The sequence below is a fragment of the Diplotaxodon limnothrissa genome, linkage group LG22 (genome assembly GCF_057381915.1).
Source record: "Diplotaxodon limnothrissa isolate DT_005_m linkage group LG22, D_limnothrissa_male_GT1.1, whole genome shotgun sequence".
NCBI lineage: Eukaryota > Metazoa > Chordata > Actinopteri > Cichliformes > Cichlidae > Diplotaxodon > Diplotaxodon limnothrissa.
Window position 1 is genome coordinate 10,212,311 of NC_140616.1, and position 24,090 is coordinate 10,236,400.

Genomic DNA, 24,090 nt, shown 5'->3' on the forward strand with positions numbered 1-24,090 from the left:
TAAATGAAAAGACCAACCAGAGGATCAGTCCGATACACGGGTGTTTGGATCCCCTGTAATCAGAAAAGTAAATGTTATACCAACCCTATAATATGTAATGAACGCGCAACAAAGAAATTAGATTTTTTTTTCCCAACCAGGTGATGAAGCAGAATTTTTGTGTAATATAAAAAAATGACTCATCTCCATTTCAGAGTAAAACAAACTCCTCAAAAGTTTTATCCAGGCAAAACTTTTTCCCACAAAGTTTTCTCAGATCACACAAAGGAGTTTCCTTTGAATTGTGCAGGCTGTGGAGAAAAACAACTAATACAAAGACACAGAGAAAGCACAGAGAAAAAAAAAAAAGAATAAAAGTTTTTTTTTTTTTACCTTAATCAGAGGTAATTTTGTTCAGATTACACAAAGCAAGAACAAGCCAACACTGTTTTTTTGTTTTTTAACTTTAATTTACACATTATCCAGTTGCATCAGCAGGATCACAGAACAAAAGAAGGGGTCATCCTTCACTAAAACTTTATTAATAATAAAATATTAAAAACAAAAACAATTACACCCCTTTCATTTAACAGTTTCTCCTCATTTATCTCTGCCTTCACAGTGGACTCAAGGTCAGTTCACTTGCATCTAAACAAATCCCAAACGTAACAGCAGACAACGCAACATTTTTGTGTCCTCCTTTTAACTGTAAAAGGAGCTTTGGAGACAAAAAAAAAAAAAAAAAAAAAAAAAAAAAAAGATGAGTCCATCAGAACAATTTGGCTGTTATTCCAAAAAAAAAAAAAACCCCAAAAAACGAAAACCAAAACAAGACAAGACAACAGATTTTTTTCAGTGGTTTGACGTTGCTGGCACCTGGGTGTGCTTGATTTTAATTTGCCTCCCACAGGAGGTCAAAAAAAGATGGCCCGATAAATTCAGCAGGTGCGAATAAAACACATTTAGTGCAGCAGATCCAACATCGGCATGAGATGACTTTTTGCAGTAATTTGAGAAAAAAAACAACCCAAAAACAAACCCCAGCTTATTTCGCACAGAGTACAAGCTGAACTGAATCAATGATGTACCCTTTTAACATTCAACAACGAACATAGAAAAGTGTGCCTCCAGATGAGGACTTACATGTGTCTGTTTCACATTCTGCATGCAAAGCAATCACACTGTGAGATGATACGTCGGGGAGAGTCGTTCTGCTAAAGTTTGTCTGTCGGTACGGTCCAGCCAAGAAACACCTCAGATTACTGCTGATGAACAAACAAAGCCTTCCTGCTGGGCCCCGTTCGTGGTTTATTTCTGGTAATCTGCTCAAAGCGTACGCAAACATCCTTCAGATTAACCTCCTGCTTATGTCCTGTCCGTGGGAAGAAATAATTTGTTTTCGGGATTTAGTACAGTTTTATCTCCGATCGGATGCGCAGGTCACTCGTATACTTAAAGTAAGTTTGCATTAGAAAATAGAAAACATATTTTACCTTTTCAAAGATTTTCCTCACATCCGAGTCAGCTTGAAATCTGCATCTCCCGGCCAACTTTAACACTCCATCAACTTTAAGATATCTTAATTTTACAACCATTAGAGTACAAACTCTTAATGTTTCTGTATACCTAATAATGACACTGTTCAAAAAACACAGAGTTGACTATAATTAAAAAATTAAAACTCTGGAAGAAATAAACTGATTTAACTGTTTTAACCTTGCTAAAAAAACCCCCACTGTGTTTCTATGTTTTTGCACAGCACAGGGCCTGTGGATTTTTACTCCAACTCCATAACATCAAAATCACTTTAAAAGAAGATCTTTTAATGGTCAGACTGAAGAGGATGAATACCATTAAATCCAGAAAAATGATATTGTGACTTGGCTTTTTGATGGATTTAAACATTCAGTTTGTTAAAAAATGAGCATGCTTGTCCAAGTGTGCTGCGAGTCTGCAAAATTTAGAGCTGCTTGCATCATGGAGATGAGTGTAAAGCATGAGAATTACATTACTGATGGACATTCTTCCTACATATTCAGTACCGCAAAGTCCTGCGTTTATGGCTGAACCTCCCAACTTCCAACCGTCACATACGAACCTCTCCCTTTTTTTTAAACCAACAAGAGACAAAGTGAGACAGCAGACATTAAAATCAAAGTGCATCCACGTCTAATCACAGCCAAAAGGTTGTTTGTAAAAACAGTAACAAAAACTCTGTGGTCTTCAGGGTTGAAGCAGTCATCACATTACCAAAGGTGATGAGGAAGCAGCAGTCTGTCCTTCAATCTCCTGTTCTTCATCTTTCTCCCAACTGCCTTCCTCACTGAGACCACTTTTGTTACAGTTGTGTACTCCAGTTATTTAATCCACAGAGAAGCCTTGAGAATAAAACCTTACAACACTGTGACTCTTCTGTGGGTTCATAAAAACATAAAAAAAAGCAAAAAACAAAAAAGAAGCATACAAACTGCTCTGAGGAAACATCTTTTGGCACAGCAGCCACAGAAATCCACACATACAGCTGACATACAAACATGCAGCCGATCGTATCAGGTTGTACCAGAGCTGCAATCTGTCGCTCTTCATGCACATAAATTATTTAAAATATTTTCTGAGGTGGTTTCTCCGAGCCGTTGGCAGCTCAGATCAGTTTTGGTTGTTGGTTGGTTGTCTTTTTTTTTTCTTTTCCTCTCCGTCATGCTTCAGATGAACAGAAACAATCAGAGCAAAGTTAACCATTAATTTAAAAATGGCAGTGTTTGGTAGCATCAGGTCGACCTGAAACGGCGTGAATACAACGTGTTTGTACATGCGTGTCTACAAGAGGCAAGGTGTTAGCGTGCCAGGTGGCTGGTTTTCGTGTCATTGAAGCAGTTTTGTTTTTCCTCATCTTAAAAAGTCACTCGAGCTACTTCCTCTCACACAGTCTCCCAACCTTTGTAAGCCAGCAGCAGGAGAGGGGCAGCACTACATTCTTTATGTCTCTGTGTTAAATAATAGGGGTCTAATTAATATTTTATATCATTCAAAACACAGCGCTCACCCCTGGTTCTCAGTGTAATGGCAGTTTCTTTTTCACGTCGTTCTGGCTCAGTGTGGGTGCAGGGAAGCTTCAGTATCGTGGTGTTTTTTCTGTGACAGTGGGACAACACGGTCCCAACATCTCCTTCTCTCTCCCTCTTCCTAACTCAGGTATCTCCCAGTCTGTCTTCACAGAGGAGAAGTGTGAGGTTTTTGTGTTGAAGACCAACGAAGGGGAAAGAGGAGGCGTGAAGGGGAAGAGCTGTGTGAGGGCAGCTGTGAGCTCCCCCCTCCTCTCTTGCTATAGCTGCTCTTCTCTCTGCTTCTTGGCCCTCACCGGCCCCTGGCCATTCCTCAGGGAGCCATTCTGAGGCCTCAGGAGCTGCCCGCGCTCCTGATCCGTCCACGGGATCCCGCCCTGCCCTTCGTCACTGTCCAGGTCAGAGTCCGAGTGCATGAGGGCAGAGGAAGTGGGAGCAGGAACAGGCTTCAGGCGTGCTGAACGAGAAAGAGGAGAACAGAAGCGAAAGAAACAGTGTGATGGAGCTGTCCTAAACATCGACTAGGCAGAAAATTTAAAACATCTTTGAAACGTCTTTGAAACATCAAGTTTTTTGTATTGTGGCTAAAATAGAAACATTGGCTAAACATTTACATCAGTGTTAATTATCAAAAGAAATCTTCACAAGAAAAAAGTCGAGTCTTACCATTTGTTAACACCTTCAGTGTTTATTTGGGCAGTTATTTTTGAATGGCATTGGGTAAATTAACTGTAAATATGACTAACCTAACAGCATTCACACTCATCATTTACAAAAAAAAAAGAAAAAAGTTTTGCTAAAGTTGGAAAACGGTGTTTAGCTCATGCTGCAATGTGCCACAAAGGCCAAAAGCATCGACTCGGGTCAACTTGCAGGCCTTTGCTCTGCATATTCCCTCGCTTTCATGTCTATATACTTTCCTAATCTAATCTAATAAAGGAAAAAAAAAATGTCCCAAACAAATAATCTTAGAAAAATACACAAAAGAAAAACCGTAGCTGTGCATGCAATCATATTACAAAGTAAGGAAGTACTGGTATCGTTGTTATCTCTATAAAATTTGATTCAAGATGTTCAAGTTCCAGTCAAAATACAGACGCAGCAGAATTTACTGTCTGCCTGTTTCTGTGAGTGTTAACAGGCTAAATGCAGGCGGTGGTGCGAGTTTACGTGAACGCGTCCATCTTACCAGCTCTTGGCAGTTGCAGCTCCAAACAGTCCTGATCGTCAGCTTCTAGCATTTTGTATCGACTTTTACTCCTGCGCACTTTGCTCTTACGCCTTACAGGAAAATAAACACACAGGGAATCAATGACCATTACCCCCATAAAGTTATTTAACAATAACCCTGACAGAATATTAAAAAAGAATTTAGGTAAAAAACTCACCTGTTGCAGCAACAAACTATCCCCCATACAAATGTTGCCGCAGCAACCACAATCATAAAGGATGCTATCGTCACATAGAGCACGCTCCACTCTGAAAACAGAAAAAATGATGTGGTAAAAAGTGTGTAATATTAAAACAGCTCTAAAGTAATGCAGCTTCGACAACAAATTCACAAAAGACTCGCCGTGCGTCCCTGAATACAGCGACAGAGTTTATTCTGATTCTTATAAACAGAATTAAAATAATAATCTGCTGGGTCAGATTTTCACAACAATAAAATTGATTATTTATTGACTTTTGTTTATCGACTCTATATTTTACTGTAATGCCTCCCTTCTTACCGCAGTTGCTCTCTGCGTCTCCGAACTGAGCTCTGATAAAATTCTCCATCCAGAAAGGGTGACAGACGCAGCGCCGCGTGAATGAGTCACACTCGCCGTGGCCGGAGCAGTTGAGCTGGCAGACTGAGGAGGGAGAGCGACAGCAATGTTCAATAAACCGTCAGAGCTTTAAAACTTGGTAAACAGCAGATTTAAAGTGCTAAAGAAATACTTATATGACTTAGAAATAGCTAAGAAATCTAAAACTTTGACCTTGCATCATTAACCGAGCCAAAGACTGCAGACTGCACGAGCATGACTGAATAATAGCAGTCTGATTTTTATGGTTTATGCATTAAACAGTGTGTCTGTGATAAGTTCAGTTTGTCTGTAGGTGGGATTACTCAAAAACATAACCCTGTGAGGACTGAGTCATTTTCTGTGATCAATACACCATGTTTTACACTCTGTGTACACTTTAATGTCAAGGAAAATTTTTACTGTTGTTATTTTTGCTACATTTAGTAAGTTTATTTTCATTCTAATTTATTTTATTTTATTTGTGTTAGTGCATTTGTTTTACCTTATAGAGCCATTTTGTTATTTTGTATTCAATTATTTACTTTTTGATCAATCTTATTTGAATTTTTGGTTTCAATTCTGTTTAATGGAGCTCTTTAATCTTTCCGTTTGATCAAACTGAGCTTTTTTGTTATATTCTGTTTTATTGAGCTACATTAGTTTTTTTTACAGACTGTGTTTATTATTTTAGCTGCTGTAAAAGTAATTTCCATACTTTTGACATAAATCAAATTGATCTGATATGAAGCCTTATTTTAACCTTTTGCTGACAAAATTTGTGATTTTAGGCTTTTGAAAAAAAAGACAAAAGATTGGAAATCAAAGACAAGAATAGATATTTTAAGAATAGACATTGTAACTGACTCCCATCAAAATACTTTTTCTAATAACGACCCCCCAAAACATAAGATTATGGGTCAGGGTTACATCTAGTCTTCAAAGATGAATCCGGTGAGATTTATTCTTCTGCATTAAACCTATGCTTTATCTACATCATAAAAACAGCATGCAACGACTGATTGGTTTAGTCAGTTGACAGCTAATGAAAGAAAATTCATCAACTTAAAGAGAGAAACCTCCCCACAGCTACAATTTGGCGACAAAGCTGTAGAGCTATTCAGGCATAGGAGGAGTTTTTAGCCGAAGTGAGGTCTGGCCCATCTTAGCAGTGATTCATTTTAGGAGTCAATGCAGATCAAAATATGGATCCAGGAATTTTTAGGAGGAATCTAATAATAGGACAAATTTTTACATTTTTGCAAAAACAAAACAAAACTGGGAGACACTGTCTTGATGATTTCAAGAGCTTATCAGAAATTAATCAATGCAACTGTGACCTTGAATGTCCAAAAACCAAGGCTTTTAGAGTCTGCTGTAACATAGAAGCATCAAACCTCTTTTCCCCCTTTCCTTGTTCCATTTCGTAACGTTTATGTGGTACTCACTGACTGTATCCACTCGTCGGGCCTTGAAGATGAGGAAGTCATTCTTCTGTTTACGCAGTTTGTTGCGCAGGCCGAGTGCAACGTTACGGCCCGACAGCGGAGGGCGCCCTGGGCCTCCGGACACCAGGAAGACCAAACGAGTACTGAGAATGGAGGAAGAGGGTGGAAAACAAACAAACAAACTGTCAAAGGATAATTCCAGCTCTGTTCACAGTTGGTTTCATGACTTTCATCATCAGGTTTGCACACTTGTCTAAAATCTGGAGACAAAGTCACCTGTGCTCATTAAACGCACTGATCTCTCGCACAATGATGTCGCTGTCGAGCACACCCAGTAAAACCCCAACCTGTCGCAGCAGCATGTCGCGCTGACGTTGGGACACCTGCGATACGGAGACCTCTAACACCAGTTCCACCAGGTCCCGCTCCCGCACGTCTGATGGATAGATGGGAAAAATAGGGAAGAGGGAAGACACATGAGGTGACAGTGAGACGAAAAAAGTGACATGAGGAAAACGGGCAGATTGCAGGATCCATCTGACTCCCTGAAATCTGGGAGAGAGTCCAGAGCGCCAAGTGACGGATTAGTTTCTGGCCGAGTGTGTGTCTGTGCACCGTATGCTGTGCTGACCTGCTCAACCTTCTGCTGCTGGTTGTTGAGGCTCCTGCTGTGTGGAAAGCATTTGCATGCACAGAGTCGTTTGAAGAAAAAATAAACCATGCAGCAGTTGTGTTTCAGTATATTTTTCTACAATGTCTTTTAACGATCACAAGAATTTATTTTCCCCTCGTTTGAATCTTTATCTGGCTACAAAATAAAAGCCTGAATAGAAACCACAGGTCTTTTATTGGGACACTGCACCACAAAAAAACTGATCACTGGAAAATAATCAGCAGTTTTATTAGGTTTTAAGTGCATCAGTATCAAGTTACGTTGCTACACTATACAAATAAATATATAGTTTTTCCCCAAACCGGGAAGTTTTAAAATATTTTAAATGTTTAAGCTTTTACACTTCAACATCCTTCACTCTAACACTATAAATGGTTAATACCTAGATATCCACTCCTGGTAAAACAGTTAAATCAGTATGAAATAAACCAGACAAATTGTATGTCGAGAGACAAATGCATAGGTTGCTTAGTTAGTGGAAAAAGATTAAAACGTTTTAGGAAGGGGTCAGAATGGCATATAAGAAGATTATTTCAAAAGAAATTTCACTTCATTCAAAGCATTTTCTACTTGGTTTGGATCCGGAAGGTCAAAGTTGTGATAAAACACTGATGAACCTCTTTTTTTTTTTTTTTTTTCTTTTTTTTTTTTTCTACACAAGTAGCTTATAGGATTGTTTTTGGATTAAAAAAAAGTAAACCAAATGATACAGACTGGATAAGAAAGAAGTGGTGTTTTTGGTTGATATGAATCCATTTTCATATCAATTTTGATATAATTTTTTCCTTTCATCATAGGGAAAAAAAATCACCATCACTGTGTGAATATTTTAACAGTTGGCTGTTTAACTTATTAAAGTCTAAAATGGACTGACTGCCCGTCCATCTATCCAGCAGCCTTCTGTTTATTCAGTTAGCACAGGCTTCTTGACTCAACTATATGTGGACCAATGACATGTAGTCACACCTGAGCCCATTTTGAGACGTTTTTGAATGTCGATGTGTTTTCTGAACTGTTTTTGAGAATGTGTGTTCTCTTTAGTTGAACATAAGGAGTAATTTTTATATGAAATAAAGAAACGTATTGTTAAAAATAATGAGTATATCTTGGGGATGTGTTCATATGCATGTTTTTGTAGGTCTGCTTACCTGGTTTGACCTCCACTGTGCCCCTCCCCTTGCTGCTTTGTCCTTTGCTGTCAGTTACAGTCAGGATGAAGCTGTATTTGCCCTCCACCAGGTTTCCAAGAAACAGCACTGCCTGGTGGTCGGAGCTGTTCAGCACATCCTATTAAACAGAACAAAACAAAACAAAAAACAATACATTTTTATTTATTTATAAATCTCATGGTCCCTGCAATAAACTAAACCAGAACTAACATCAGTTAAAGGCCTGATTATAAAGGTCCGTCTCACCCCAGCAGCAGGACTGGTGTCTTCTCTGGTCCACAGGTAGCTGAGTCCACCTTTGTCATCAGTGGACTGAGATCCATCCAAAGTGGCGGTCCTGACAGGCAAAGAGATGGGTGGACTCGACACAACACGAGCTACTGGCGGTTGGTCCTTTTCTGGAGAAAAAACATTAAAATTTCATAAACTTCTTTACAATGTGTCTCTGTTAGAGCCCCCTGCTGGTCACTGGTACATGCGCTACAGTATTTTAGAGAGAATCCCACACTTTCAAAGACACAGGATACATCTTTTTTGTAACCCCTACAGTTTGTCTGAAAGCACCACACAAACAAAAACAGCATCTCAGTAACACAATCATGCTTTTTCTCATTCAAACTGAGGCACATTCAGATCACTCAGATCTACAGGAGACCTTATATCTTCTCCCTCTAAATACTCAGAGAATCAAAAGCTTATATGCAACTACACCACTTCACTGCACGTTTCCAGCCAGACCATTTTCACATGTTTATGATTGTTGTGCAGCTGTCACTCCCTCTGGACTGTTTCCCATTAATAGCACAGTCTTTTGTTTATACAATATAACAGGATGAGCTCACAGAGGGCTTGTTCTCATTGTTCTAGCGCATAGATCGGCACATTATTTGGTTTAAACTGCTGATGATTTGGTTTGATGTGGAATATTTCAGTTCTTCAGCTATAGGATTGGATTTTACTGCAACACATCCATGAGGTCAAACCTGCTCGTCTCAGGTCTGTTCATTGTAAACAAGATCAAGAATTACCAGAATTGTTTAACGGAAATCAGCCCAACCTTGGTTGTGCAAATATTGCACAACCAAGGTTGGAGGAAGGGTGGGGACCAGTTCCATTTTGTGCACAGGTGACAGGAAAAACTGCTGAATATTGTGAGTCATTATTAGAGTTAGCGCATAAGTCAAGAGGGAGTAACTGACAAAAGTAACTCATCATTTAGTTTCCTACTATTGTTCTCCAAGCAATGAATGAATGAGTGTGTCACATTTGTGCTGCTTTTAACCTTTCATCTGAATATACTCCCCCCTCTTTGTTGCTTCCTCCACTCATTACTCCACCCGATTATGGTTTCCAGTACTGATATTTATACTCTGGTCACCGATAATGGGAGTGCACAATAATCTCCAGCTTTCCTAATCAAATTCTCTTATGGGTTCAAAGATCTGAACAAAATCCAGATTACTGGGATTATTTTTAAAAAAATGTACAGAGAACAGGCCTCTGAATGGCACCTAAGGTAATAGTTGGACAACACTCCTACGTTTGAAGGACCAATAAGCATTCTAAGATAATGCTTATAAACAGATTGCTCCTAATTTTAGTAATATTGGACAATCATTCTTGTAATTCCATTTTAATCAGGCTGTTCTAAACAGAAAGCCTTCAGCAGATCCAAAAGGCTACACTGAGAGCTGGATAGGGACTAGAAAGAGAGAGATCATATTTATCCCATATTGGGTAACCGACTGGCCCTACAGAAGGTCTCTTCCTGTTAAAAGGGAGTTCTTCCTTTCTGCTGTTACCAAGTGCTTAAAATTTAAAATTCAATATAATGATAAAGCTAAGGCATTTGATGCAATAAGGCATGTATTAGCACAAATACTTTAAATACCGCACTAGAGTGAATTAGTTTATATTTATATCGATCTCTGTGTGTATGTGCATGCATTAAACCATACGTTTGTCTACATATCCGAGTGTGTTTATGTTATTCCAGATAATAACTGAGCTCTTGCTTCTGTAATTAACATGTAAATTTCAAAACATCCGTAATACTCAGCTGTCTGACTTTGACATAAAGCAGCTATTTTGCTTAAAGGGAAAGTCTTATTCCACACCCACACAAACACACAACTCCGTACCTTCCTTAACGATGACTGTGACAGTGTCGCTGCTCTCCAGCTTCCTCTCATCAGTTACTGTCAGGGTAAACTCATATGTGCCGACCTTGAGACCTGTCACCGTGGCAACGGCGCTGTCTGCATTTTCAATCTTCACACCATCGGGACCACTGGTAGAGCAACAGTCGGACCAAAAAAAGATCGAAACATGAAGGGAGGGACAAGGGGAATTAAAGAGGATGTGGAAATGTTAGTGACAGCGACTGAAACCTGTGAATTCAAGTGTTTTATATTACAAACCTCTCAGTAACTATGATTGAGGTATCATGTAAACTATTATTCTAGACTTTAACAACAAAAAATACAAACTGCATTAATCCATATTCATCTGACCTGTTCTTTGTCCATTGATAGGTGGCTATCTTCTGGTCATCGTGGCTCTTATTGCCATACAGTGTGGTGTGATCCATGGGCAGCGTCAGCTCTTTCTCAGGTCCTGCATCTGCTACTGGTGGTTTATTATTTTCTGAATGAAATGTGAAAATGACACACACAACTCCATTATTTGGACCACACTAAATTACAGTATAGAAGGACAGATTCAATATTAGTGTTTGGATCAGCTTGACTGGGCAAGGCCTCAACGGGTCAAACCATTCTATTTAAATCTATGTTGTTCCACGTTTACAATGCATCTGTAGCAGTGCTTTGGTTATTTTGCAAATGTGTGAATTGTTTAGTTTGTTGACTTAACATTGGATCTGCTCTTGGTATCAGCAGATCCCCAAAGCGAATTTATTTAAACCAGTAGTGTTATATGAAAATTTTTAGTTTGTTTTGAATTTGAAAAGTAAGAGTTGGGGGAACATTTTGCAGCTCATTAGGTTAACTGGCAAAAAGGTACATCTACAAACTGTGAAACTTCAATACCGGTAATCTTTCTCAACATAAATTTGCAAAGACTGCAAAATATCTAATGTATTACAAAATATGATCAAAAGTGTAGGCTCTATCTATATATCTATAATTCTGTGATCTTTGAGCCTTCAGTGCTGCATCAAAAACAGACATGATTATGTCATGAAATCACTGCATGGACTTAGGAAGACTTGGAGAAATCATCGTGTGCCAGGTCAAAGGTTGCAGATTAAAGGTCTGTAATGCCACGTGTGAGCATGAGCCAGAAATGCTGCTGTCATCTCTAGACCAAAACTCATTTAAAATGGACTGAGGCAAAGTGGAAAACTATTCTGTGGTCAAATAAATCCAAATTTGAAATTCTTTTTGGGAAACACAAACACTGCATCCTCTGGACGAAAGAGGAAAATTATCAACCCTCTTTTCAAAAGTCTGGTGGTACGGAGGTGTATCGGTACCAATCGAATTGGTAGCTTGCACATCTGGGAAGGCACCATCAAGATATGCTGAAAGTCCCCAAATGTTCACCGACTCTTAATAGAAGAGAGGCAATACATTTAAACAAAGACACAATTTCGTTTTTAGATGTTTTACCTAAATCAAATTTCATTTTCTCAGTTAAAACATTTTATGTGTTTTCTATGTTCTATTGTGACAACAGTCTGGTTTTATGAGATTTGCAAATGATTCAATTCTGTTTTTATTTACATTTTGCACAGACTTCCGACTCTTTCCGAATTGAGGTTGTAGAAGATGGAAATCCAAATCAGAAAACTGAAGGCATTACAAAGTGCTTTGTATCTGCAATCTCTCTAATGACCAGAAGAGTCCGGTTCCATTGGTTACAAAAAGAAGTCCAGTTGTATATAATGAGACTATGAGAAAACTACTAAAGCACAGAGCTACAATTACTGTCCAAAAAACCTGGATTGGGGAGCAGGCCTCCTCAAACTAGGAAGCTCTGGGCGTTCAGGGGGGTCAATATTAAAATATTCAGTGATTTGGAGAGACTGACCAGTATTTCAAGCCGAGCTAGCTTGAGACGAAAGAAAACCCAATATTTGTATAACACAGCTAATAACATCACTGTAATGAAAACCCTTCTATGATATAAAGGACCAGTGTCTTTCTGACAGTAACTAAAGCACAGCAGTTATGTTCTGAAGTACCTGGAATTAGATTCTGACTAATAACATCGTCATATCTTTCAGGTGCGATGACTCACAAGATAGCCTCGGTCTAAACCTAGCAGACCTTGACCTTGTTGTGTGTTCGCATTCGAGGTCCAACATAAAACAGTACATTTCCAGTCTACAAAGTGCTTATCACCTTGAGTGCACTCTGCTCCCTCATATGATTACCCGTCACTGTTTGCTAAACAGGAGCAGTTTAAGTGCCGACATTCTCCTCACACGTCATGAAAGGTCACAAATTAATGGCGACTTACACACTGGCTCAATTTGCTCTTTGATGTGTAAATTTGGAAGAGACAAGGGGCGAGCAAGAAGCCACACAGGGTACACTGTGTTCAGATACGGCATCTCTTAAATGTCAAGTTAAAGAGATTTATTCGCTCCATATGGTGAACAATAGCTCAGAGTTGAACAAACACTGAAAAATCCTGAGCTAATGTGTGACATCTGTGATGGCTGGGAAGTGATATCTGCTGAGGTGGCATGAACTCTCCAGCTGTTTACCTGGCTGCACGATGACGGTGACCTGAGAAGTGTCCTGCTGTCCAGCTGAGTCCGTCACAGTCAGCTGGAAGGTGTAGTCTCCCTCTTGCATTGCTGACAACTGTAGGATGGGAGTCCGTACACCCTGAAAAGCACAGTATACGCCACTGTTAGCTACGATGATCTTATCCACAGAAAAATAACCCAAAACACGTGAATTCAGCTGTGTGGAGTATTGTACCTGCATCTCCACCACTTTGTCTTTGCTCTCTGGGCTGAGGGACCACTCATAGGACAGAGAACCGTGGTCGTCGGTGCTTTGGTTGCCATACAGAGTGATGGAGTTGCGTGGTAACTGGATGACCTGGAAGAGGCAAGAGAAAAGTTATTAGGATTGCCGCAGTTTGGCGTAAATAACTTACTTTATTTTCATGTGATAGCAGCACCTGCAGGTTGGGGCATCATACAACAGAGAGGACAAACCTGGTTTGGGCCGGCGTTGGCCACAGGTCGATAGTCCTTGGCTTTGTTAACGGAGAGAGTGGCCTGTGTCGAGTTTGTAGCTCCGTCCGAGTCAGTTACTGTCAAACTGATACAAAAGGAAGATGGAGATGCATTTATGGGACAACCATAGACATGTGTGCTGCAGAAATTAAAATCTTTTTGCCAAAATTTCATAGAAGATGCTTAGTTTTGCATTTCTTTTCTGATTCATCTCGACTTTTCTGCCAGGAAAACATTATTTACCATAAATAAATAACAACGTTGTTTGAAGACTTTCAGCCCTTATTCAAGCCTTATTTGAAATAGCACAAATATAAACCTACAAATTTATGATGTCAACCCAGATAAGCCAAGCAGTGAAATGATGGACGTTAACTCAGAACCAGCGCATCACTATTTTGGGGTTGTTGTTTTTTTTGTTTTAGCTTTTAGGTCAATTACACAACAAGTATTTAGTATTTATTCTTTGCTTTTTGAACTATATTTTAAAAAAATATCACAATTTGTAATATGCTACTCAAATATAAACCCAAATAAATAGCAATTTAACAAAACTGATCTCTGAGGTTATACTTACTGGTCGCATCACATTTAACCTTCCCACTGTATAAATTTAGAAGACACAGAGGTTTCTAGCGGACTTCCATAACTTAAAAGCTGTGCTCCGGGTCTATATTTCTTAATTTGTTTTAAAGAAAGCTCACTGTTATTATTTGCTGCTGCCAGCATATCAAAAGAAGAACACTTTGTCAAGTAAATCATAAATCTCTCTCTGAAAATGATCCAGATGGAGGCACTTCAAAAATACGAGTAGGTCATGAAGACACGCACTTGCCCACATAATGAGGCCATATTAGAGAAACTAAAATGCACTTGTTAAGCTGAGTACCAAAGAATCAATCAGATATTTTCAAAAGGGACTGCTTTTTCTGTTATTTATTTAACAAGGAGAGAATTTTCTTTTTCTTTTTTATGTCCATGCTAAATAAAAGAACATCACAAAAAGGATTTCCTTTAGTTGCCCAGTGTATTTAGAGATGTGCTACAGTATCCAAATGTTTTCACATCAAACTACGGATTTTCCTGTTCACTTACACGGGTTGTGCATAATTACTTCCTCCAGCTTCCCAACACCTCTGTAACATCTGTAAAGTCAGTTTTACTCAGCTGCATTTGTCTGCAGGCCAACACTTCAACAAAACAGGTGTGCGTTTTCAGACTTCACAACTAATCTCATTGAGATAAGTGTGATTTCTGTTTACCTAAATGTGTAGTTCCCAGGCACAAGGCTGGTGAGGGTGAGTACAGGGGTGTCAGCAGAGACCTTCTCCTCCCTCAGAGGACCTTTGACCTCTTCCCAGTGCCACGCCACCACCTTGTCATCATCAGTGCTCTCTGTAAAGGGAAGACAAGGATTTGGTTTTCCTTTCTTTAACTGGTGCTAAATGACTGTGTGTGTACCATGTGGGAGACTCACGGCTGCCGTCTATCACCGTAGAGCTGGTTGGCAAGGAGATCTCCTGGAACTTTGGGGAAACTACGGCAACAGGAGGCTTGTTTACCCGTGGCTCTGTCAGGTGGAAAATAAGGAATTAACTCGCTTACTGAGCTGCACATTAGGCATTAGTGACTGAGGCAGTAAGAACAGGTTAGAGGATACCCTGGCAAATACAGAAATACAACCATGTGTGGGAGAAAAGCCGGGCTGTCTTCCAGCAATAAGGGTTTTTTTTCCTTATAAGTGGTTAATGAGTGCTTTTTAGCGGGCAATTGTATTAATTCAAGGGGGGGGGGGGGGGGGGGGGGGGGACCAGTACATTCAAAACACTGCAGAAGATTAACCACCTTACATGACTGCTTAGCTTCATTAGATGCAACATGCAGATCATTACAACTGCAAATCTTTATAAAAGAAACAAACACAATGAAGATTTATGGATATGAATTAAAATAAACTAAACAGGTTACATTAAAATAGTCCTGGCATAATTCAAAAGCACATGTAATTTGCAAATCAAATATGGCTATGTAAAGCAGCATCAACATTATAATCTTACTACACACACGAACAGTCATTTACATCTCTCACGCCAGTGTTTTTCCACCAAGTCCTGATGTCCACTTTTGCAAAATTAAGCGAATGCAGATGTGCAAAAGCTCCATTGGACCCACTAGACCCAAACATGTGCTGTGGCACAAGTAATCAGTGCACACACCCTGGCCATCCACATCAAGACATGGTCCATCAGACTAAACCACCTCCTTCCATTGTTTAAAGTCCAGTTCTAATGCTCAAATGTCTCATATTTTTTGGGCTTTCTGCGATTGACAGGGGTCTGCATAGGAACCCTGACTGGTCTGAAGCTATGCAGGCCCATAAATCTGCTTTGCACAGGTTTTTCTGACACCTTTCTATCAGAACCATATAGATATTGACCACTGCAGACCGGGAAGACCCAGGAAGTGCTGCCATTTTGGAGATGCTCTGATCCTTGTCAAACTCTCTCAAATTATTACGCTTTCCATTTTTTCCTGCTTCTAACTGCTCAACTTTGTATACGGTCTATGGGTTTCACACCACGAACTTTCTACACGTCACCACATGGAGGTGCCCGTGAGCATGCGTCTGACACATTAAACAATTACATTAACAGTAACATTAACCTGCTGATGATGTGTGGGGGTAGCACAGGTAAAAGTGAATTGTCCTGATTGGTGTAGTCACACTCGCCCACCCAAACCCCACACTGACTGCTCTGCAGCTACGCAGCACCACACACAAAGGATTAATTTACAGGAGTGAGAACGCGCCTGCTGTGAATTATCACTTGCTTAGAGCTGTTTTGAGATGTTTTGGTGCTACAGAAGAGAGTTAATTTTCCACACCCTTTAACAGTACTACATAATTTTGCAACTAATATATAAAAGCTTCAGCATTAAAACATCGCTCTCCTGTGTAGCTTTATTTGACACCGTTTCTCATTTGTGATTTACAGCAGCTGCACAGTGATGAGCCGGCGTGGCGGTGCCACGTTCTTCCAGTGTCTGCGACATGCTCGTTAGCTTAACTGGTAAATCTGACCTGCCCGTGGGTGTGAACACTACATTCACCCTGCCTTTTACTCTGTGACAGTTGGCTACAGTCCTCACGTGACCTTGATTTTATAAGGTGGTTTCAAAAGTAGAATAAACAGTCACTTCGTAGTCAAAGGAGCTTGCAAAGAAAAGCGTCTGGACTTCTTTTTAAAGAAGTCCAGACGCTTTTCTTTGCAAGCTCCTTTGACTACGATGACCTGGATGACTGAGAACCTTCACAGACAAACAGTCACTTCATAAACTGGAGGAAGAGACCCCAAAAGTCTTACAAAATCATATTATTGAGGGAAAAAAAAATGTAAATCATAAATATTCCACTGAGAACAAGTGTAAAAAGAAGCTAAATCAGGAGCCATGACAGGAACTAAAGAGTTTTCATACCTGGTTTGACTGTAACATTAACGTAACCTTCTCCGTGGGCGCCCTCCCCGTCCACTGTCACCTCAAACTCGTACAGGCCCACGGTCAGCTGAGGAGACCCAAAGAGAAGGAATCGAGTCAACCAGAAAGAAGAAGTGATCCTTTTTGGTTACATGGTCAACAGAGTGCCACCTGCATGATTTTATTTATAGCAAACATGAATATGAAACTGTGATCTGCACCTTGCTGAGTTTCAGAGTCTTGCTGTGCTTCCCCTCCATCTCCCCGCTGTAATCTTTGGGATGAGTTTTTAGACGCCAGTCAAATGCATAGTTTGTCCCTGTAGAGAAAAATACATAAAAATAAATACCCAAGTGTAATAAAAATGTACGCATTCAAATAAAATCTACTAGATACAATGTTTTTACACTGCAGCATGTTAAGGAGGGCTCAAGGGATTAACAGACTCATGATGTGTGTTACTCTTCTGAACTCTATAATCTTTTTCAGCATAGATTTGAAATTCTCTGACAAGCGTTCAGCATGACGTACAAAATGATTAAGACTCATGTCAAGCGCAGTTTAGTCCATGCATTACTGAACAGCACAAATAACGCACAGTTTAATAATAATTAGTAACTGGTACACATAGAAAAATCCACTCCATGCATAATTAGCTCCTCCTACACACTCATTTTTCCTCAGGTGTCAGGAAACTGATGAAAAGACTGCATTATTTCATACAGCGTTCCATTGGTCTCACCATTTGGGACCACATAGGCGTAAAGTTTGACCTCGTTGAGGGGCAGCGTTACCTCCACACTCTTTCCTGCTGATACCACCAGCTCCCTCACTGTGATAAAAAACAGAACATTTAACATTAAAAAAACCCCCCAAAAAACAGTCACTTAATCGAAAACCTTATATTTAATTAGAAAATGAATACTGAAATGGATAGAATTAACCCTCAAGCAACCAACCAGTACTGGTGACAGAAATGCCCAAGTAGGGTCAGTTTTATCTTACACAGGAACGTTTTTTTCCATTGGCTCTTTCTGTGTTGTAACAAATATTCTAATAATGTTATAACGTCATTAATTATGGTTTCCAAACATTTTTTCATGCAAAAAGGAGTTAAAAAAAATAAATTGTGTAAACAACACTGCCTTTGTTTACACAATCCTTATCTGTTCTTTCTTGCAAAACAAACTTTGTGTATGTGTTGGTTTGTTTCTTTGACTGTGAACCCCTCTAACCAGTGGTTAAGCAACCTGAACTGGCACTCGGGCACACCGTAGAACCCTGGAGGTTCTTATATGTAACAGATATTATGACATGATGTGCCTGTAACACTTGATAAAAAGGACAGGATCATTTTTATTTCCCGACAACAGAATCATATTTATATTCACAAAATCCACACAAAAAACTGCGCATGACAAGTTTTCATCACATTGCCTAGAAACCACCTGGCAATGGGGTAAAATTACCTTCTTCTTTTTTTTCTTTTTTTTTTTAAAATAATACATTTTTACATTAACCCCCCCTAAAAAAACAAATACATTAAAATATTCTCAATGTGATTAACTAAATAAATTTGCTAACAGCTCAAACAGGGCACAGAGTACTGTAACGTGGCCATATATTACACATTTTAACACCAAAATATAGATCAAATATAGATGAACTTCCCTCCTTTGTTCCTTTCTGAGTGATTTGGACAGCACTCAGTCACTTCAAGGAAGAGATGAATATATATGAGTTTACACATGTACCATAGACGACATAAACGAGTGTTATCTACTGTTTGCAATGGTTAAAACTGCTATTATCAGTAATCAGATATCTACAATGAAGGCAATAAACAGATGTGACAGGCACAACTCACAGCGATACACAGACTGCGCAGCTTCTGACAGCTTTATTAATCATTTCAGTGTCTTTGTCTTCATTTCGATTTGCTCTTAATGCTGACAGCAGTAACTGCTGCAGAAGCAGCAGGCAGAGACAAAAACTGTGTACACAAACTGTACACAAAACACCAAGTGCACAAAGATTAACGAGCCGATTAACTCGCTGCTGAACAGACTGGAGCATTTAGCAGTTTAAGATACAAAGATTTCCCCGAGAGCAGATGGAGACCACATAAAGAACTAAAAGGAGGGTGAATATTGGAGTTAAGCATGACAAATAGAAACATTAGATTCAAAATCAGTTGTAATATTTGAACTTAATGTGCATGTCGGCAACTGTTTGCCATTTTAACTCAACAACTGTCAGTTTGTTACATCTGTTGACTCTAAAGACTAAAAACTGACTCTGAAACTTTCTTTCCCGAAGAAAATTAATTATTGTATGCTGCATTTAGTCTGATACAGTGGCATAAAACAGTGGTTAGTTTTAAGGCACAAATGAATGAACATCTATTGACCCTGAGTCACACACATCTGTGTGAAGACCCATTAGGTTTTAGGCCTGCAATTTTTGTGAGCTGTGGACAGATTTTGTGAACTGTGGAAGATGCATCACCATTCCACAAGCTCATCGATCCTTTAACCAGATGAGCTAAAAGCTGTTAATCTAACGAGTAAAGGAAAAAAGGTCCAACTTTGTGAAATGCTGACAGTTCCTGCACACCCTGAGGATGACTCATTTCAATGAAATCAAGCCTGTAGTTTGTTCCTGTCGTAGTGATGTACGTAAAAATGGGTGATTTTGGTTTTCTGATAGAAGATGTTCAAATATATTGCTCCTGGACTCTTTTTTTAGAGTTCTGTTCTTGCAAATTTGCCCTTTTCCCCCCAAAAAACCTGCTTACAGTTTTTCTCAAATGTTAAAACACAAAAGCCAATCCTGTAACCCAAATGACCAGTAGTCTAAACACATTTACTAAATGTAGCCACCATATTCCAGTACCATAAACACATGTCACATGAAGACACAATTCACAAAACACAACCCTCTGTACTCATAAATCTAAACACATTTTTCCTTGCTAAAACACATGTTGCAAAACAACTCTGCTCATATTCTCAAATGAAAGCCCATGTGATGCAAAATGCTTGCCACAGTCACCAATCTTTGAACACAGGGAACACACCTGGCGTCAGTCACTACACACAAAATTGAAGACACCTGTTGCTAATGATGTGACCCCACCTATAAAAGCATAGTTTGGTGAAGATGCCAAACAATCACAATGGATGAAGGCATTCGAGCGTGCGGAAGGAGAAGAGCTGCAGGCCAAAGAGGAAGAGGGGTTGAGATCAGAGGAGGAAGAGGTGAAGGCCTAAGAAGAAGAGGAGTTCGGAGTAGAGGAGGAAGAGAAGGAGGCCAACAAGAGAGAGGAGAAGGTCCAGGTGGGAGAAGAAGACAACCTCGCACCATCATAACAGATGATATGCGAGCAACAGTAATTGATCATGTCATTGTCCATGGCATGACAATGGCTGAAGCGGGACGAAGAGTACATCCAAACCTGAGTAGGTTCACCGTGGCCACCATTATCAAGGCATTTAGACAACACAACAGGTATAGTACGCTATTGCTTTCTTTGTCACACTACAGTTTTACAGGCCTGTGAAAGTGGTCTGTTACTTTACATGTAGTTTTACATATAAATCAGTCAATTGACAACACATGTTTCTTTCTTTAGAGCTGAAAGAATGCCACATAGAGGTGGGAGGGTTGCCATATTCACAGCGGCACAAGAAATCCTCATTGCGGATATGGTCCGTGAGAACAACTGCATTAGACTCCGAGAGATCAGAGACAAAGTCATTGCAGATAGGGCTGGGCCATATTATACCGTTCACGGTAATACCGGTATAATGTTAGGCAACGATAGGAAAATGAAATATCGCGATAGAATATGAGTAAAACGCGCATGCGCAGTGCCTTTGTTTTCATATGCACATGGCCGATTGTTGAGTGAAACAGATGAACCAGAATTGGTTTGTAAAAATGGTGCAACTTCCGTGATGTGGAACTGGTTTGGTGTTTGTCCGTCAGATACACAACAAAGCACATTTTTTTGCAGAACATGCAAGCGGCCGTTCTAAGATGCTCTTAAATCTGGGAGTAATCTGGGTCCTAAACTCCGTATGCTTCAGGTCAAACAACACTGCAGCATCACTTAGAGTTAAAAACTGTCTAAATTCTTTCATCTTTAATAAAACGATCAGCATTGCTGCTTTACCAGGTGTAACTATAAAGTTTAACTTCCAGGCATCCATGAAAACAAAATGTATTACATTTAACGGAGTTAGAAGTTAGCAGGAAGCTAGCGGAAGTTAGCTCGCTAGTTTCGCTAGTTACCTAAGCATGATATTGCATGTTCTGACTAAGAGATTTCTGAAAAAATTCAAACGTACAGCTCTGCTATCACTTCCAACATAAATGAAGACAGGAAACTAAACAGCAGTGACGTTTGTAGGGTTACTGAAGTTTGGCTAGCTGGTATATAATGATGTGCTACGTGATCGCTAGCGACACAGCTATGTTAGCATAACATAAACAGTGAAGCTGGAGGACGAACACTAACACTTTTCCACTTATAAAAGTTAACGTGAAGGTTCTTCATGGTTAGAGACAAATGCAATCGCATGGCAGGATGCTGTAAACGGACCAAACTTCAGTCAGGAGAACAACTGAGATAATCCATCCACAATACCAGGTTAGTCATTAATATACTGCAACAACATGGGAATAGAGCAGCTACGAGAGAATTCAACATTAATGAATCAATGGTACAGAAGTGGAGGAAGCAAGAAGAATGAGTTTAATAAAGTTTGATTTATCTGACTGCTTTGTTTCGCTTAATGTGCCTTATAATCCCGTGCACCTTATGGTCCGAAAAATGCGTACTGCACACTGCAGTTTAATGTTGCAAAGCACCTCTTTTTAACTTCAGTGGATATTATACATGGTTATGCTCAGGATATGTCAGCCCATTTCTAATGGAAATGCCTTTTGGTTAAACTTTCAGCAAGGAATTTGCATTTGCACTGTTACATTTTTATAAAGCTTTAATGTACATAAAAACCAGCTTCTTGTTTAAGTGAAAATAAATGGAAGGTTGTCTTTTTGCGCTAGTAATGTTGTGGAGTTGTATTTTGTCTCACATCAATTATATCGTCGGTTATATCGTTATCGCAAATTTTCAAATATATATCGTGATAAATATTTTTGGCCATATCGCCCTGCTCTAATTGCAGATAATGTAAACTTTGAGAACGTTGATGCTGTCAGCGTGTCCACAATAGACCGAGTTCTCCGGCGCCAACAGATGAGGATGAAACAGGTCTACAGGGTTCCCTTTGAGCGCAACTCTGCGCGACACATAGAACAACGTTACGAGTATGTGCAAGTACGTATACATCCATGTCCACAGTACAGTTAGTGGACATACTGTGTTGCTTAGTGGCCTACATTACTTCTGGACAATACTGTGCTACCTGATTGACCGTTCTGAACACCTGTACGCTTTTCCATGTTCACAGAGGATAATGCAGTTGGACGCGATGGCCAGACCCCATGAGTACCTCTTCCTGGATGAGGCTGGCTTCAACCTCCAGAAACGAAGGCGAAGAGGCCGTAACATCATTGGCCAAAGAGCCATCACTGAGGTTCCTGGCCAACGGGGGGGTAATATTACTCTTTGTGCAGCTATGGGTACGGAGGGGCTTGTCCACCGGCATGCTGTCCTTGGGTCTTACAACACCCAACGTCTCCTCACTTTCCTAGAGGAGCTAAAAGACATCCTCCTGGACCGTCAACAACACCATCCTAGGCTAGCACATCACATGTATGTGATCATTTGGGACAACGTCCGCTTCCACAAAACACACCAAATCAGAGAGTGGTTCACCACCAACAGTGACCACTTTTTAAACGTCTGTCTGCCACCCTACTCCCCTTTCCTGAACCCTATAGAGGAGTTCTTCTCATCATGGAGATGGAAGGTGTATGACAGACAGCCATACACAAGAGAGAACCTCGTACGGGCAATGGAGCTGGCCTGTGCTGACATCCCAGTGGAGGCCTTCCAGGGATGGATTCGCCATTCCAGGGCGTTTTTCCCGCGGTGCCTAGCAAGGGACAATATAGCCTGTGATGTGGATGAGGTGATGTGGCCCAATGCAGCTCGGCGACATGATGCCGCACAGTGACTGTGTGTAATACTGTAAAAAGACCGTGTAGACAATAAAAAAGACTTCACACCCTGATCATGTTTCCGAGAGTACTGTTGTGTGCGATAGATTCTGTTTTTGCATTGAGTTGTGTTACAGTAGTGTACGTACATGCAGGATGTTTTTATAGATTTATAGTCTTCATGTGAAACTCACAAATCTAAATGCCTAATCCTCTGCAGGGTTCTATGACGATCTGTTACTGTACAGTTTATAAAAATATGCATTGGCAGTTATGAACCAAAGAACCTCACAAATTGAGCATTGTGTTTTCAATTGTTTTGCTGTAGTGTGTAATGCTGTGTATAGTGTTTACAGTTTTGACAGCTTCGAGCTGCTCTCTTGGTGTGGGAGTTTGAGTTTTGCAGTGGGAAGGTGTGGTTGTGTTTATGTAGCTTTAGAGAAGGGTGTTGTGTTTGGACATTGGGGGACCTGGTGGTAACGTTTGTGACATGTGTTTTAGCATTTGAGAAAAACTGTAATTTCTTTGTGGCACACTCACTATATGGATACACAACATTTGCACAGAGAATCTTTTCTGAAGAATCAGGGTCAATTTTGAGTAAATGAATTAGTCATATTTTTTATGCCCTATTTAAAATACAAGGAAATAAGACACCAGGAGAAACCCTAATTAATGATCAGCAGTGAAATGTTTCCTTGTTATGCCCGCGGGGCACACAAAAATTTACCAAAAGCTGCCATTTGCCCCCAGGCCAAGCATTACGAACCCTAGTGCTAGATGTTCCCTGCCTGGTAAACACCTCTGCCCTTCAATCCACCGGCCCAGTTTACACAACAGGCTTTGTATTTAAAACACTATTTTTTTAAAACTCTGGTGGCATCATCAAGATGATTTCTTCAGATGTTTTAAAGCTCCTCCAGGGAAACTGGAGAGTTTATAATATCAATTTTCAAAAATGTTTTGCTAGTTTTCTCCAGGAATAATACACTGACTGTGTAAAAGTGTAACTACTATGAATTTCAAATAAACTGACTGTGGCTATAAAACCACAAGCCGCATTTAAAGTGTAGCAATTCTATTGTTAAAGTCAAGGCTTTTTCAGTGTGGACATGCAGAGATTGGTTTGTTGCTCTTTTTCCAGT

The 24,090-nt window shown here is 39.9% G+C and overlaps 2 protein-coding genes across 5 annotated transcripts in view; one reads left to right on the forward strand and one right to left on the reverse strand.

Annotated features, from left to right (window-relative positions):
- Positions 1-769: 769 nt before the first annotated feature.
- kiaa0319l (KIAA0319-like ortholog) overlaps positions 770-24,090 on the reverse strand; it is a 38,042-nt gene continuing 14,721 nt past the window's right edge. For all 4 annotated transcript variants that reach the window (XM_085345837.1, XM_085345836.1, XM_085345834.1 and 1 more), the window contains exons 8-25: positions 17,556-17,645; positions 17,035-17,132; positions 16,814-16,901; positions 14,814-14,906; positions 14,599-14,731; positions 13,316-13,421; positions 13,074-13,196; positions 12,854-12,977; positions 10,632-10,764; positions 10,260-10,408; positions 8,365-8,516; positions 8,098-8,236; positions 6,553-6,712; positions 6,277-6,419; positions 4,772-4,894; positions 4,430-4,520; positions 4,231-4,322; positions 770-3,498 (exon numbers count right to left, since the gene is read on the reverse strand). In XM_085345837.1, the coding sequence (XP_085201963.1) occupies positions 3,302-3,498; positions 4,231-4,322; positions 4,430-4,520; positions 4,772-4,894; positions 6,277-6,419; positions 6,553-6,712; positions 8,098-8,236; positions 8,365-8,516; positions 10,260-10,408; positions 10,632-10,764; positions 12,854-12,977; positions 13,074-13,196; positions 13,316-13,421; positions 14,599-14,731; positions 14,814-14,906; positions 16,814-16,901; positions 17,035-17,132; positions 17,556-17,645 (2,234 nt within the window). In that variant the 3' untranslated portion in view covers positions 770-3,301. The remainder of the gene's footprint in view (positions 3,499-4,230; positions 4,323-4,429; positions 4,521-4,771; positions 4,895-6,276; positions 6,420-6,552; positions 6,713-8,097; positions 8,237-8,364; positions 8,517-10,259; positions 10,409-10,631; positions 10,765-12,853; positions 12,978-13,073; positions 13,197-13,315; positions 13,422-14,598; positions 14,732-14,813; positions 14,907-16,813; positions 16,902-17,034; positions 17,133-17,555; positions 17,646-24,090) is intronic.
- Positions 20,238-22,962, forward strand: LOC146609430 (uncharacterized). Its single transcript, XM_085346930.1, has 4 exons — positions 20,238-20,323; positions 20,448-20,601; positions 22,080-22,160; positions 22,294-22,962. The coding sequence occupies exons 1-4, from the start codon at positions 20,238-20,240 to the stop codon at positions 22,960-22,962; spliced, it is 990 nt and encodes a 329-aa protein (XP_085203056.1).